The sequence below is a fragment of the Mustelus asterias genome, unplaced genomic scaffold (genome assembly GCF_964213995.1).
Source record: "Mustelus asterias unplaced genomic scaffold, sMusAst1.hap1.1 HAP1_SCAFFOLD_3921, whole genome shotgun sequence".
Taxonomy (NCBI): Eukaryota; Metazoa; Chordata; class Chondrichthyes; order Carcharhiniformes; family Triakidae; genus Mustelus; species Mustelus asterias.
The window spans coordinates 1-17,154 of NW_027593866.1; the positions used below are offsets into that span (position 1 = coordinate 1).

Genomic DNA, 17,154 nt, shown 5'->3' on the forward strand with positions numbered 1-17,154 from the left:
ACGCATCCACTTATTTCCAAGTGACTTCAGCCAGTTTGATGCACTCCAGCTGATATCAGGAAGAGGATACCAGACATTGCGAAGGCGATGGATCCTAACAAGATTCCAGCTGTGGGCCTGAAAACCAGTGCTCCACAAGTAGACATTCCCCTGCCCGAGCGACAAAATATTCCCTCTTTTAATTATCATTGCACTGATCTAATTGTTCATCTCATCATTTCATCTCATATTCACCAACTCTGTTCCCAGATAATATTGAAGCAAAATAATTATTGAATATTATAGTAATATATTATTAATTAATTATAATTTACATTAATCTCTCCCTCTCTCCATCGCTCCCTCCATCGCACCTCCCTCCATCGCTCCTTCCATCCCTCCTCCCTCCATCGCTCCTCCCTCCATTTCTCCCTCCCTCCATCTCTCCCTCCATCTCTCCGACCTCCATCCACCTATCCTCCCTCCATCCCTCCTCCCTCCCTCCCTCCTCCCTGCGTCGCACCTCCCTCCATCCCTCCTCCCATTTATCCTCCCTCCATCGCGTCTCCCTCCCTCCCTCCCTCGCTCCATCGCTCCTCCCTCCATCTCTCCCTCCACCTCTCCTACCTCTATCCCTCCCTCCATCCATCCCTCCTCCCTCCCTCGCTCCTCCTTCCATCCCTGCTCCCTCCATCCCTCCCTCCGTCCATCTATCCTCCCTCCATCCCTCCTCCCTCTCTCCCTCTTCCTTCCATCCCTCCTCCCTGCGTCGCACCTCCCTCCCTCCATCCCTCCTCCCATTTATCCTCCCTCCATCGCGTCTCCCTCCCTCCCTCCCTCCATCGCTCCCCCCTCCATTTCTTCCACCCTCCATCTCTCTGACTTCCATCCATCTATCCTCCCTCCCTCCGTCCATCTCTCCTCCATCCTTCCCTCCATTCCTCCTCCCTCCATACCACCCACCATCCATCTATCCTCCCTCCATCCCTCCCTCCGTCCATCTCTCCTCCATCCCTCCTTCCATTCTTCCTCCCTCCATACCACCCTCCGTCCATCTATCCTCCCTCCATCCCTCCCTCCGTCCATCTCTCCTCCATCCCTCCTTCCATTCCTCCTCCCTCCATACCACCCACCATCCATCTATCCTCCCTCCATCCCTCCCTCCGTCCATCTCTTCCTCCATCTCTCCCTCCATCCCTCCCTCCATCTCTCCCTCCATCCCTCCCTCCATCCCTCCCTCCATCTCTCCTCCCTCCATCTCCCCATCCATCTCTCCTCCCTCCATCGCTCCCCCCTCCCTCCATCCCTCCCTCAATCATTCCTCATCACCACTCCCTCCGTCCCTCACCATCTCCGTCCCTCCCTCCCACCCTCCACACCTCTCACCAACCCCTCCAGCCTCCGGTCGCTCCCCTCCATCCCTCCCTCTCAACTCCACGTCCTCCGTCCCTCCATCACTCCTCCCTCCATCCCTCCCTCTCTCCCCCATCCGCTCGCACCATCCCTCTCTCCGCCTCTCCATCCACTTCTCCTCTCTCCATCCCTCCCCCTCTCCTCCCTCCATCCATCCTTCCCACTCTCCCCACGGCCGCTCACACCGTCCCTCCCTCCCTCTCAGCATCCCTCCCTCCATGCATCTCTCCGCTCTCCCACTCTCCTCCCTCCAGCCCTAACTCCCTCCATTCCTCTGTCCATCCCTCCCTCCCTCCCTACCTGACCCCCCCCTAACCCCGCCCTGCCCACGCCGTTTCTACTAACTGTTTGGGAGTTGAGTCTTGCCAGCCACAAGCACACAGTCGGGAAGTTCGACCACTGCAGTCGAATAGTTCAGAGATTTCGTTGGAGTGGCTTCCTGAATGGGGAGCAATGTTTCAGCACAGGGAACGACCAACTGAGAGAAAAACACAGACAGTGGGGTCAGAATAGAGAACATACCCCACACCCCTCACTGTAACACTCTGATATATCCCACACCCCTCACTGTAACACTCTGATATATCCCACACCCCTCACTGTAACACTCTGATATACCCCACACCCCTCACTGTAACACTCTGATATATCCCACACCCCTCACTGTAACACTCTGATATATCCCACACCCCTCACTGTAACACCCTGATATACCCCACACCCCTCACTGTAACACTCTGATATACCCCACACCCCTCACTGTAACACTCTGATATACCCCACACCCCTCACTGTAACACTCTGATATACCCCACACCCCTCACTGTAACACTCTGATATACCCCACACCCCTCACTGTAACACTCTGATATACCCCACACCCCTCACTGTAACACTCTGATATACCCCACACCCCTCACTGTAACACTCTGATATACCCCACACCCCTCACTGTAACACTCTGATATACCCCACACCCCTCACTGTAACACTCTGATATATCCCACACCCCTCACTGTAACACTCTGATATACCCCACACCCCTCACTGTAACACTCTGATATATCCCACACCCCTCACTGTAACACTCTGATATACCCCACACCCCTCACTGTAACACTCTGATATATCCCACACCCCTCACTGTAACACTCTGATATACCCCACACCCCTCACTGTAACACTCTGATATATCCCACACCCCTCACTGTAACACTCTGATATATCCCACACCCCTCACTGTAACACTCTGATATATCCCACACCCCTCACTGTAACACTCTGATATATCCCACACACCTCACTGTAACACTCTGATATATCCCACACCACTCACTGTAACACTCTGATATACCCCACACCCCTCACTGTAACACTCTGATATATCCCACACCACTCACTGTAACACTCTGATATATCCCACACCCCTCACTGTAACACTCTGATATATCCCACACCACTCACTGTAACACTCTGATATACCCCACACCCCTCACTGTAACACTCTGATATATCCCACACCCCTCACTGTAACACTCTGATATATCCCACACCCCTCACTGTAACACTCTGATCTACCCCACACCCCTCACTGTAACACTCTGATATACCCCACACCCCTCACTGTAACACTCTGATATATCCCACTCCCCTCACTGTAACACTCTGATTTACCCCACACCCCTCACTGTAACACTCTGATATATCCCACACACCTCACTGTAACACTCTGATATACCCCACGCCCCTCACTGTAACACTCTGATATATCCCACACCCCTCACTGTAACACTCTGATATACCCCACACCCCTCACTGTAACACTCTGATATATCCCACTCCCCTCACTGTAACACTCTGATATACCCCACACCCCTCACTGTAACACTCTGATATATCCCACACACCTCACTGTAACACTCTGATATACCCCACGCCCCTCACTGTAACACTCTGATATATCCCACACCCCTCACTGTAACACTCTGATATACCCCACACCCCTCACTGTAACACTCTGATATATCCCACACCCCTCACTGTAACACTCTGATATATCCCACACCCCTCACTGTAACACTCTGATATATCCCACACCCCTCACTGTAACACTCTGATATATCCCACACCCCTCACAGTAACACTCTGATATATCCCACACCCCTCACTGTAACACTCTGATATACCCCACACCCCTCACAGTAACACTCTGATATATCCCACACCCCTCACTGTAACACTCTGATATATCCCACACCCCTCACTGTAACACTCTGATATACCCCACACCCCTCACAGTAACACTCTGATATATCCCACACCCCTCACTGTAACACTCTGATATATCCCACACCCCTCACAGTAACACTCTGATATATCCCACACCCCTCACTGTAACACTCTGATATATCCCACACCCCTCACTGTAACACTCTGATATACCCCACACCCCTCACAGTAACACTCTGATATATCCCACACCCCTCACTGTAACACTCTGATATACCCCACACCCCTCACTGTAACACTCTGATATACCCCACACCCCTCACTGTAACACTCTGATATATCCCACACCCCTCACTGTAACACTCTGATATATCCCACACCCCTCACTGTAACACTCTGATATATCCCACACCCCTCACTGTAACACTCTGATATATCCCACACCCCTCACTGTAACACTCTGATATATCCCACACCCCTCACTGTAACACTCTGATATATCCCACACCCCTCACTGTAACACTCTGATATATCCCACACCCCTCACTGTCACACTCTGATATATCCCACACCCCTCACTGTAACACTCTGATATATCCCACACCCCTCACTGTAACACTCTGATATATCCCACACCCCTCACTGTAACACTCTGATATACCCCACACCCCTCACTGTAACACTCTGATATATCCCTCACCCCTCACTGTAACACTCTGATATATCCCACACCCCTCACTGTAACACTCTGATATATCCCACACCCCTCACTGTAACACTCTGATATATCCCACACCCCTCACAGTAACACTCTGATATATCCCACACCCCTCACTGTAACACTCTGATATACCCCACACCCCTCACAGTAACACTCTGATATATCCCACACCCCTCACTGTAACACTCTGATATATCCCACACCCCTCACTGTAACACTCTGATATACCCCACACCCCTCACAGTAACACTCTGATATATCCCACACCCCTCACTGTAACACTCTGATATATCCCACACCCCTCACAGTAACACTCTGATATATCCCACACCCCTCACTGTAACACTCTGATATATCCCACACCCCTCACTGTAACACTCTGATATATCCCACACCCCTCACTGTAACACTCTGATCTACCCCACACCCCTCACTGTAACACTCTGATATACACCACACCCCTCACTGTACCACTCTGATATATCCCACTCCCCTCACTGTAACACTCTGATATACCCCACACCCCTCACTGTAACACTCTGATATATCCCACACACCTCACTGTAACACTCTCATATACCCCACACCCCTCACTGTAACACTCTCATATACCCCACACCCCTCACTGTAACACTCTGATATACCCCACACCCCTCACTGTAACACTCTGATATACCCCACACCCCTCACTGTAACACTCTGATATACCCCACGCCCCTCACTGTAACACTCTGATGTATCCCACACCCCTCACTGTAACACTCTGATATATCCCACACCCCTCACTGCAACACTCTGATATATCCCACACCCCTCACTGTAACACTCTGATATACTCCACACCCCTCACTGTAACACTCTGATATATCCCACACCACTCACTGTAACACTCTGATATATCCCACACCCCTCACTGTAACACTCTGATATATCCCACACCACTCACTGTAACACTCTGATATATCCCACACCCCTCACTGTAACACTCTGATATATCCCACACCCCTCACTGTAACACTCTGATATATCCCACACCCCTCACTGTAACACTCTGATATATCCCACACCCCTCACTGTAACACTCTGATATATCCCACACCCCTCACTGTAACACTCTGATATATCCCACAGCCCTCACTGTAACACTCTGATATACCCCACACCCCTCACTGTAACACTCTGATATATCCCACACCACTCACTGTAACACTCTGATATATCCCACACCCCTCACTGTAACACTCTGATATACCCCACACCCCTCACAGTAACACTCTGATATATCCCACACCCCTCACTGTAACACTCTGATATATCCCACACCCCTCGCTGTAACACTCTGATATATCCCACACCCCTCACTGTAACACTCTGATATATCCCACACCCCTCACTGTAACACTCTGATATATCCCACACCCCTCACTGTAACACTCTGATATATCCCACACCCCTCACAGTAACACTCTGATATATCCCACACCCCTCACTGTAACACTCTGATATATCCCACATCCTTTATTATAGACAGTTGTTTCCCTCACCTCTGATCTGGACGAAAACCCTGTTTCACCTGCAAGTATTGAACAAAAAGGAGAAATAATTAATTCTATTTCAAAACATGCTTCCAATCTCACCGTACAGAACATGATCCCAAATAAAATCTTTTCTACTCCCACTGTACACAATCCCAACTACAAACCCCTTCCCGTTCACTCCCACTCTACACAATCCCAATGGACCCAAACACCCTCCCGTTCAATCCCATTGTACACAATCTCAATCCCAAACCTCTTCCCGTTCACTCCCACTGTACACAATTCCAACCACAAACCCCTTCCTGTTCACTCCCACTGTACACAATCCCAATGGACCCAAACCCCTTCCCGTTCACTCCCACTGTACACAATCCCAATGGACCCAAACCCCTTCCCGTTCACTCCCACTGTACACAATCCCCATCCCAAACCCCTTCCCGTTCACTCCCACTGTACACAATCCCCATCCCAAACCCATTCCCGTTCACTCCCACTGAACACAATCCCAATGGACCCAAACCCCTTCCCGTTCACTCCCACTGTACACAATCCCAATGGACCCAAACCCCTTCCCATTCACTCCCACTGTACACAATCCCAATGGACCCAAACCCCTTCCCATTCACTCCCACTGCACACAATCCCAAACCCCTTCCCGTTCACTCCCACTGTACACAATCCCAATGGACCCCAAACCCCTTCCCATTCACTCCCACTGTACACAATTCCAATCCCACACCCATTCCCGTTCACTCCCACTGTACACAATCCCAATGGACCCAAACCCCTTCCCATTCACTCCCACTCTACATGATCCCTATCTCCTTCCCGTTCACTCCCACTGTACACAATCCCAATCCCAAACCCCTTCCCGTTCACTCCCAGTGTACATAATCCCAATCCCCTTCCCGTTCACTCCCAGTGTACATAATCCCAATCCCAAACCCCTTCCCGTTCACTCCCACTGTACACAATCCCAATCCCAAACTCCTTCCCATTCACTCCCACTGTACACAGTCCCAATCCCAAACGCCTTCCCGTTCACTCCCACTGTACACAATCCCAATCCCCTTCCCGTTCACTCCCACTGTACACAATCCCAATCCCAAACTCCTTCCCATTCACTCCCACTGTACACAATCCCAATGGACCCAAACCCCTTCCCGTTCACTCCCACTGTACACAATCCCCATCCCAAACTCCTTCCCGTTCACTCCCACTGCACACAATCCCAATCCCCTTCCCGTTCACTCCCACTGTACACAATCCCAATCCCACACCCATTCCCGTTCACACCCACTGTACACAATCCCAATCCCAAACCCCTTCCCGTTCACTCCCACTGTACACAATCCCAATGGACCCAAACCCCTTCCCATTCACTCCCACTCTACATGATCCCAATGGACCCAAACCCCTTCCCATTCACTCCCACTCTACATGATCCCTATCTCCTTCCCGTTCACTCCCACTGTACACAATCCCAAACCCCTTCCCGTTCACTCCCAGTGTACATAATCCCAAACCCCTTCCCGTTCACTCCCAGTGTACATAATCCCAATCCCAAACCCCTTCCCGTTCACTCCCACTGTGCACCATCCCAATGGACCCAAACTCCTTCCTGTTCAATCCCATTGTACACAATCTCAATGGACAAAAACCCCTTCCCATTCACTCCCACTCTACACAATCCCAATGGACCCAAACCCCTTCCCGTTCACTCCCACTGTACACAATCCCAAACCCCTTCCCGTTCACTCCCACTGTACACAATCCCAAACCCCTTCCCGTTCACTCCCACTGTACACAATCCCAAACCCCTTCCCGTTCACTCCCACTGTACACAATCCCAAACCCCTTCCCGTTCACTCCCACTGTACACAATCCCCATCCCAAACTCCTTCCCGTTCACTCCCACTGTACACAATCCCAATACCCTTCCCATTCACTCCCACTGTACACAATCCCCATCCCCTTCCCGTTCACTCCCACTGTACACAATCCCAATCCCCTTCCCATTCACTCCCACTGTACACAATCCCAAACCCCTTCCCGTTCACTCCCACTGTACACAATCCCAAACCCCTTCCCGTTCACTCCCACTGTACACAATCCCCATCCCCTTCCCGTTCACTCCCACTGTACACAATCCCAATCCCCTTCCCATTCACTCCCACTGTACACAATCCCAATGGACCCAAACCCCTTCCCATTCACTCCCACTGTACACAATCCCAATGGACCCAAACCCCTTCCCGTTCAATCCCACTGTACACAATCCCAATGGACCCAAACCCCTTCCCGTTCAATCCCACTGTACACAATCCCAATGGACCCAAACCCCTTCCCGTTCAATCCCACTGTACACAATCCCAATGGACCCAAACTCCTTCCCGTTCAATCCCACTGTACACAATCCCAATGGACCCAAACCCCTTCCCGTTCAATCCCACTGTACACAATCCCAATGGACCCAAACCCCTTCCCGTTCAATCCCACTGTACACAATCCCAATGGACCCAAACCCCTTCCCGTTCAATCCCACTGTACACAATCCCAGTGCAGGATAAAGCTTACTCTGGGAGTGTGGTCCACGCCTCTTTTTGTAACTTCTGTAGAGACAGTATGTCAGTGCTCCCAGAACGATCGCGACCAGCACAGTGAAAGAGATGGTGGCGAGAATCAGAATTACAGGTTCAACTGTAAATAGACAGACTGAAAGATTAACATCAGGAGCAGGAGCCCAGGCTGATTCATCCTCCCCCTCCCTAACCCAGGGGTCCGTGGACAGGGATCAGGAGCAGGAGCCCAGGCTGATTCATCCTCCCCCTCCCTAACCCAGGGGTCAGTGGACAGGGATCGGGAGCAGGAACCCTGTCTGATTCACCCCCTCCCTAACCCAGGGGTCACGACTCTTGTGTGAAAGGTAAGAGGTGAGACTGAACATACCTAATTTCGTTGAACAGAGCACTGCACACTCGGATCCTGGACTGCAACTGAAATATTAAAAATAGCATGAAGATAATAAGGAGAATTAGAGAGAGAGACAGAGAGAGAGAGAGACAGAGAGAGACAGAGAGAGAGACAGAGAGAGAGAGACAGAGAGAGAGAGACAGTGAGACAGAGAGAGAGAGAGAGAGAGAGACAGAGAGAGAGAGAGAGAGAGAGACAGAGAGAGACAGAGAGAGAGACAGAGAGAGAGAGACAGAGAGAGAGAGAGAGAGACAGAGAGACAGAGAGACAGAGAGAGAGAGAGAGAGACAGAGAGAGAGAGAGAGACAGAGAGAGAGAGACAGAGAGAGAGAGACAGAGAGACTGAGAGAGAGACAGAGAGAGAGGGACAGAGAGAGAGAGGGACAGAGAGGGACAGAGAGAGACAGAGAGAGAGGCAGAGAGAGAGACAGAGAGAGAGACAGAGAGAGAGACAGAGAGAGGGACAGAGAGAGAGAGAGACAGAAAGAGAGGGACAGAGAGAGGGATAGCGAGAGAGAGAGAGGGACAGAGAGAGAGAGAGACAGAGAGGGAGACAAAGAGAGGGAGATAAAGAGAGGGAGGCAGAGAGAGGGACAGAGGGAGGGACAGAGAGAGGGAGGGACAGAGAGAGGGAGGGACAGAGAGAGGGAGGGACAGAGAGAGGGAGAGACAGAGACAGAGAGGGACAGAGAGAGAGAGTGACAGAGAGAGAGAGAGAGAGGGACAAAGAGAGGGAGACAAAGAGAGGGAGATAAAGAGAGGGAGACAGAGAGAGGGAGGGACAGAGAGAGAGAGAGACAGAGAGGGAGACAAAGAGAGGGAGATAAAGAGAGGGAGACAGAGAGAGGGACAGAGGGAGGGACAGAGAGAGGGAGGGACAGAGAGAGGGAGGGACAGAGAGAGGGAGAGACAGAGACTGAGAGGGACAGAGAGAGGGACAGAAAGAGAGCAAGTCACAGAGAGAGAGAGACAAAGAGAGGGAGACAGAGAGGGAGACAGAGAGGGAGACACAGAGAGAGGGACAGAGAAAGGGACAGAGAGAGGGACAGAGAGAGAGGGAGTCACAGAGAGAGAGAGCGAAGGAGAGAGAGGGACAGAGAGAGAGGGACAGAGAGAGAGGGACAGAGAGAGAGGGACAGAGAGAGAGGGAGTCACAGAGAGAGAGAGACAAAGAGAGGGAGACAGAGAGGGAGACAGAGAGGGAGACACAGAGAGAGGGACAGAGAAAGGGACAGAGAGAGGGACAGAGAGAGAGGGAGTCACAGAGAGAGAGAGAGAGGGACAGAGAGAGAGGGACAGAGAGAGAGGGACAGAGAGAGAGGGAGTCACAGAGAGAGAGAGAGCGACAGAGAGAGAGAGAGAGAGGGACAAAGAGAGGGAGACAGAGAGGGAGACAAAGAGAGGGAGACAAAGAGTGGGCGACAGAAAGAGGGAGACACAGAGAGAGGAACAGAGAGAGAGACAGAGAGAGGGAGAGACAGAGAGAGAGAGAGGCAAGTAGACATGGTAATTAATTCTGAACATTTATTGTAAATAGATGTACTTATCCTGAAGGTGTGACTACGTAACAAAAAGGCAAATGGTGAAACATTACTTCAGGTCACAGCAGCTGGACATCATGGAAGGAAAGTGTGCCAGTGTATCCAGTCTTGGTTTCACTTTGGCTTTGAGCAGAACACTGGCGCACAGCTCTGCTGCAGTGAAAGCTATAGCAGCCTCAGATTCTCCTGATGTGCCCAGTCCGGATAAATTAACCCACAATTTCTTTCCCCAATGCCTTTGAGTCATTAGTTCTTGTATCATTATAACGTGATATTCAAACTTTGTTACTGGGAGGAGGAGTCTGTGAGGGAGCTTTACTCCATATCTAACCCCGTGCTGTACCTGTCCTGGGAGTGTTTGATGGGGACAGTGTAGAGGGAGCTTTACTCGGTATCTAACCCCGTGCTGTACCTGTCCTGGGAGTGTTTGATGGGGGGACAGTGTAGAGGGAGCTTTACTCTGTATCTAACCCCGTGCTGTACCTGTCCTGGGAGTGTTTGATGAGGGACAGTGTAGAGGGAGCTTTACTCTGTATCTAACCCCGTGCTGGACCTGTCCTGGGAGTGTTTGATGCGGACAGTGTAGAGGGAGCTTTACTCTGTATCTAACCCCATGCTGTACCTGTCCTGGGAGTGTTTGATGAGGGACAGTGTAGAGGGAGCTTTACTCTGTATCTAACCCCGTGCTGTACCTGTCCTGGGAGTGTTTGATGGGGGACAGTGTAGAGGGTGCTTTACTCTGTATCTAACCCCATGCTGTACCTGTCCTGGGAGTGTTTGATGGGGGATAGTGTAGAGGGAGCTTTACTCTGTATCTAACCCCGTGCTGTACCTGTCCTGGGAGTGTTTGATGGGGGAAAGTGTAGAGGGGGATTTACTCTGTATCTAACCCCGTGCTGTACCTGTCCTGGGAGTGTTTGATGGGGGACAGTGTAGAGGGAGCTTTACTCTGCATCTAACCCCGTGCTGTGCCTGTCCTGGGAGTGTTTGATTGGGGACAGTGTAGAGGGAGCTTTACTCTGCAACTAACCCCGTGCTGTACCTGTCCTGGGAGTGTTTGATGGGGGACAGTGTAGAGGGAGCTTTACTCTGTATCTCACCCCGTGCTGTACCTGTCCTGGGAATGTTTGATGGGGACAGTGTAGAGGGAGATTTACTCTGTATCTAACCCCGTGCTGTACCTGTCCTGGGAGTGTTTGATGGGGGACAGTGTAGAGGGAGCTTTACTCTGTATCTAACCCCGTGCTGTACCTGTCCTGGGAGTGTTTGATGGGGGACAGTGTAGAGGGAGCTTCACTCTGTATCTAACCCCGTGGTGTACCTGTCCTGGGACTGTTTGATGGGGACAGTGTAGAGGGAGCTTTACTCTGTATCTAACCCCGTGCTGCACCTGTCCTGTGAGTGTTTGATGGGGACAGTGTCGAGGGAGCTTTACTCTGTATCTAACCCCGTGCTGTACCTGTCCTGGGAGTGTTTGATGGGGGACAGTGTAGAGGGAGCTTTACTCTGTATCTAACCCCGTGCTGCACCTGTCCTGGGAGTGTTTGATGGGGACAGTGTCGAGGGAGCTTTACTCTGTATCTAACCCCGTGCTGTACCTGTCCTGGGAGTGTTTGACGGGGGACAGTGTAGATGGAGCTTTACTCTGTATCTAACCCCCGTGCTGTACCTGTCCTGGGAGTGTTTGATGGGGGACAGTGTAGAGGGAGCTTTACTCTGTATCTAACCCCGTGCTGTACCTGTCCTGGGAGTGTTTGATGGGGGACAGTGTAGAGGGATCTTTACTCTGTATCTAACCCCGTGCTGTACCTGTCCTGGGAGTGTTTGATGGGGGACAGTGTAGAGGGAGCTTTACTCTGTATCGAACCCCGTGCTGTACCTGTCCTGGGAGTGTTTGATGGGGGACAGTGTAGAGGGAGCTTTACTCTGTATCTAACCCCGTGCTGTACCTGTCCTGGGAGTGTTTGATGGGGGACAGTGTAGAGGGAGCTTTACTCTGTATCTAACCCCGTGCTGTACCTGTCCTGGGAGTGTTTGATGGGGGACAGTGTAGAGGGAGCTTTACTCTGTATCTAACCCCGTACTGTACCTGTCCTGGGAATGTTTGATGGGGGACAGTGTAGAGGGAGCTTTACTCTGTATCTAACCCCGTGCTGTACCTGTCCTGGGAGTGTTTGATGGGGGACAGTGTAGAGAGAGCTTTACTCTGTATTTAACCCCGTGCTGTACCTGTCCTGGGAGTGTTTGATGGGGGACAGTGTAGAGGGAGCTTTACTCTGTATCTAACCCCGTGCTGTACCTGTCCTGGGAGTGTTTGATGGGGACAGTGTAGAGGGAGCTTTACTCTGTATCTAACCCTGTGCTGTACCTGTCCTGGGAGTGTTTGATGGGGACAGTGTAGAGGGAGCTTTACTCTGTATCTAACCCCGTGCTGTACCTGTCCTGGGAGTGTTTGATGGGGACAGTGTAGAGGGAGCTTTACTCTGTATCTAACCCCGTGCTGTACCTGTCCTGGGAGTGTTTGATGGGGGACAGTGTAGAGGGAGCTTTACTCCGTATCTAACCCCGTACTGTACCTGTCCTGGGAGTGTTTGATGGGGGACAGTGTAGAGGGAGCTTTACTCTGTATCTACCCCGTGCTGTACCTGTCCTGGGAGTGTTTGATGGGGGACAGTGTAGAGAGAGCTTTACTCTGTATCTAACCCCGTGCTGTACCTGTCCTGGGAGTGTTTGATGGGGGACAGTGTAGAGGGAGCTTTACTCTGTATCTAACCCCGTGCTGTACCTGTCCTGGGAGTGTTTGATGGGGACAGTGTAGAGGGAGCTTTACTCTGTATCTAACCCCGTGCTGTACCTGTCCTGGGAATGTTTGATGGGGACAGTGTAGAGGGAGATTTACTCTGTATCTAACCCCGTGCTGTACCTGTCCTGGGAGTGTTTGATGGGGACAGTGCAGAGGGAGCTTTACTCTGTATCTAACCCCCGTGCTGTACCTGTCCTGGGAGTGTTTGATGGGGGACAGTGTAGAGGGAGCTTTACTCTGTATCTAACCCCGTGCTGTACCTGTCCTGGGAGTGTTTGATGGGGGACAGTGTAGAGGGAGCTTTACTCTGTATCTAACCCCGTGCTGTACCTGTCCTGGGAATGTTTGATGGGGACAGTGCAGAGGGAGATTTACTCTGTATCTAACCCCGTGCTGTACCTGTCCTGGGAGTGTTTGATGGGGGACAGTGAAGAGGGAGCTTTACTCTGTATCGAACCCCGTGCTGTACCTGTCCTGGGAGTGTTTGATGGGGAACAGTGTCGAGGGAGCTTTACTCTGTATCTAACCCCGTGCTGTACCTGTCCTGGGAGTGTTTGATGGGGGACAGTGTAGAGGGAGCTTTACTCTGTATCTAACCCCGTGCTGTACCTGTCCTGGGAGTGTTTGATGGGGGACAGTGTAGAGGGAGCTTTACTCCGTATCTAACCCCGTACTGTACCTGTCCTGGGAGTGTTTGATGGGGGACAGTGTAGAGGGAGCTTTACTCTGTATCTAACCCCGTGCTGTACCTGTCCTGGGAGTGTTTGATGGGGGACAGTGTAGAGAGAGCTTTACTCTGTATCTAACCCCGTGCTGTACCTGTCCTGGGAGTGTTTGATGGGGGACAGTGTAGAGGGAGCTTTACTCTGTATCTAACCCCGTGCTGTACCTGTCCTGGGAGTGTTTGATGGGGACAGTGTAGAGGGAGCTTTACTCTGTATCTAACCCTGTGCTGTACCTGTCCTGGGAGTGTTTGATGGGGACAGTGTAGAGGGAGCTTTACTCTGTATCTAACCCCGTGCTGTACCTGTCCTGGGAGTGTTTGATGGGGACAGTGTAGAGGGAGCTTTACTCTGTATCTAACCCCGTACTGTACCTGTCCTGGGAATGTTTGATGGGGGACAGTGTAGAGGGAGCTTTACTCTGTATCTAACCCCGTGCTGTACCTGTCCTGGGAGTGTTTGATGGGGGACAGTGTAGAGAGAGCTTTACTCTGTATTTAACCCCGTGCTGTACCTGTCCTGGGAGTGTTTGATGGGGGACAGTGTAGAGGGAGCTTTACTCTGTATCTAACCCCGTGCTGTACCTGTCCTGGGAGTGTTTGATGGGGACAGTGTAGAGGGAGCTTTACTCTGTATCTAACCCTGTGCTGTACCTGTCCTGGGAATGTTTGATGGGGACAGTGTAGAGGGAGCTTTACTCTGTATCTAACCCCATGCTGTACCTGTCCTGGGAGTGTTTGATGGGGACAGTGTAGAGGGAGCTTTACTCTGTATCTAACCCCGTGCTGTACCTGTCCTGGGAATGTTTGATGGGGACAGTGCAGAGGGAGATTTACTCTGTATCTAACCCCGTGCTGTACCTGTCCTGGGAGTGTTTGATGGGGGACAGTGTAGAGGGAGCTTTACTCCGTATCTAACCCCGTACTGTACCTGTCCTGGGAGTGTTTGATGGGGGACAGTGTAGAGGGAGCTTTACTCTGTATCTAACCCCGTGCTGTACCTGTCCTGGGAGTGTTTGATGGGGGACAGTGTAGAGGGAGCTTTACTCCGTATCTAACCCCGTACTGTACCTGTCCTGGGAGTGTTTGATGGGGGACAGTGTAGAGGGAGCTTTACTCTGTATCTAACCCCGTGCTGTACCTGTCCTGGGAGTGTTTGATGGGGGACAGTGTAGAGAGAGCTTTACTCTGTATCTAACCCCGTGCTGTACCTGTCCTGGGAGTGTTTGATGGGGCACAGTGTAGAGGGAGCTTTACTCTGTATCTAACCCCGTGCTGTACCTGTCCTGGGAGTGTTTGATGGGGGGACAGTGTAGAGTGAGCTTTACTCTGTATCTAACCCCGTGCTGTACCTGTCCTGGGAGTGTTTGATGGGGGACAGTGTAGAGGGAGCTTTACTCTGTATCTAACCCCGTGCTGTACCTGTCCTGGGAGTGTTTGATGGGGGACAGTGTAGAGGGAGCTTTACTCTGTATCTAACCCCGTGCTGTACCTGTCCTGGGAGTGTTTGATGGGGGACAGTGTAGAGGGAGCTTTACTCTGTATCTAACCCCGTGCTGTACCTGTCCTGGGAGTGTTTGATGGGGGACAGTGTAGAGGGAGCTTTACTCTGTATCTAACCCCGTGCTGTACCTGTCCTGGGAGTGTTTGATGGGGGACAGTGTAGAGGGAGCTTTACTCTGTATCTAACCCCGTGCTGTACCTGTCCTGGGAGTGTTTGATGGGGGACAGTGTAGAGGGAGCTTTACTCTGTATCTAACCCCGTGCTGTACCTGTCCTGGGAGTGTTTGATGGGAGGGAGACTTACCTGTCGCACGATTGGCATTTCTTCATCCGAAGATCGTAATATTCACCAGGTTCGCAGTGACAGATTGTGTCGTTGTATCCCCCGCCTAGCGGAGAGAGGGATAGATTTTAGCGAGGGAGCGAGGGTTGAGATGGAGACCGGGAGTGGCGTCCAGACGAGGGAGTGGGGGGGGGGGGAGGGAGGAGGGGGAGGGGTTGAATTTAACGCTCCGTCTGCCACTTACATTTCTGAAGCACGATTTTGCAGAAGGTGCAGTTCAAGCACTGGAAAGTCTTTTCCACGATTCGTTTTTGGAACATTCCGGGCGGGCATCCGCAGACCCGATCCGTGTCCTTCTTGCACGGTTCAATCTCAACCTGATGGTAAACTGCGGGAGAAAGGATACACAGATCCGGTGAAGTCCGTGGGGAGAGAGAGCATGGCGAATCCGGACATGGAGAGGCGACCGACACACTCACACTGGGGACGGTGCGGTGGCACAGTGGGTTAGCGCCGCTGCCTCACAGCGCCAGGGACCCGGGTTCGATTCCCGGCTTGGGGGGTCACTGTCTGTGCGGAGTCTGCACGTTCTCCCCGTGTCTGCGTGGGTTTCCTCCGGGTGCTCCGGTTTCCTCCCACAGTCTGAAAGACGTGCTGGTTAGGGTGCATTGGGCCGTGCTAAATTCTCCCTCAGTGTTACCCGAACAGGAGTGTGGCGACTGGGGGATTTTCACAGTAACTTCATTGCAGTGTTAATGTAAGCCCTACTTGTGACTAATAAATAAACTTTAAATTTTTCACACACTCTCTTTCACACACTCTCTGTCTCTCACACACACACTCTCCCTCACACACACACTCTCTCACACACACACACTCTCTCTCACACACATAGAACATAGAACATAGAACATTACAGCGCAGAACAGGCCCTTCGGCCCACGATGTTGCACCGACCAGTTAAAAAAAAAACTGTGACCCTCCAACCTAAACCAATTTCTTTTCGTCCATGAACCTATCTACGGATCTCTTAAACGCCCCCAAACTAGGCGCATTTACTACTGATGCTGGCAGGGCATTCCAATCCCTCACCACCCTCTGGGTAAAGAACCTACCCCTGACATCGGTTCTATAACTACCCCCCCTCAATTTAAAGCCATGCCCCCTCGTGCTGGATTTCTCCATCAGAGGAAAAAGGCTACCACTATCCACCCTATCTAAACCTCTAATCATCTTATATGTTTCAATAAGATCCCCTCTTAGCCGCCGCCTTTCCAGCGAAAACAATCCCAAATCCCTCAGCCTCTCCTCATAGGATCTCCCCTCCATACCAGGCAACATCCTGGTAAACCTCCTCTGCACCCTCTCCAAAGCCTCCACATCCTTCCTGTAATGTGGGGACCAGAACTGCACACAGTACTCCAAGTGCGGCCGCACCAGAGTTGTGTAC

At 51.6% G+C, this 17,154-nt stretch overlaps 1 protein-coding gene across 1 annotated transcript; it reads right to left on the reverse strand.

Moving 5' to 3' along the window:
* Positions 1–1,732: 1,732 nt before the first annotated feature.
* On the reverse strand, positions 1,733–16,092 carry LOC144490857 (uncharacterized; the record flags this gene model as incomplete). The annotated part of the gene is made up of 6 exons (XM_078208549.1): positions 1,733–1,870; positions 5,887–5,915; positions 8,458–8,580; positions 8,830–8,876; positions 15,726–15,810; positions 15,949–16,092. Coding segments are annotated over 6 exons (566 nt in total), but the record flags the coding sequence as incomplete, so codon positions are not given.
* Between the last annotated feature and the right edge of the window lie 1,062 nt (positions 16,093–17,154).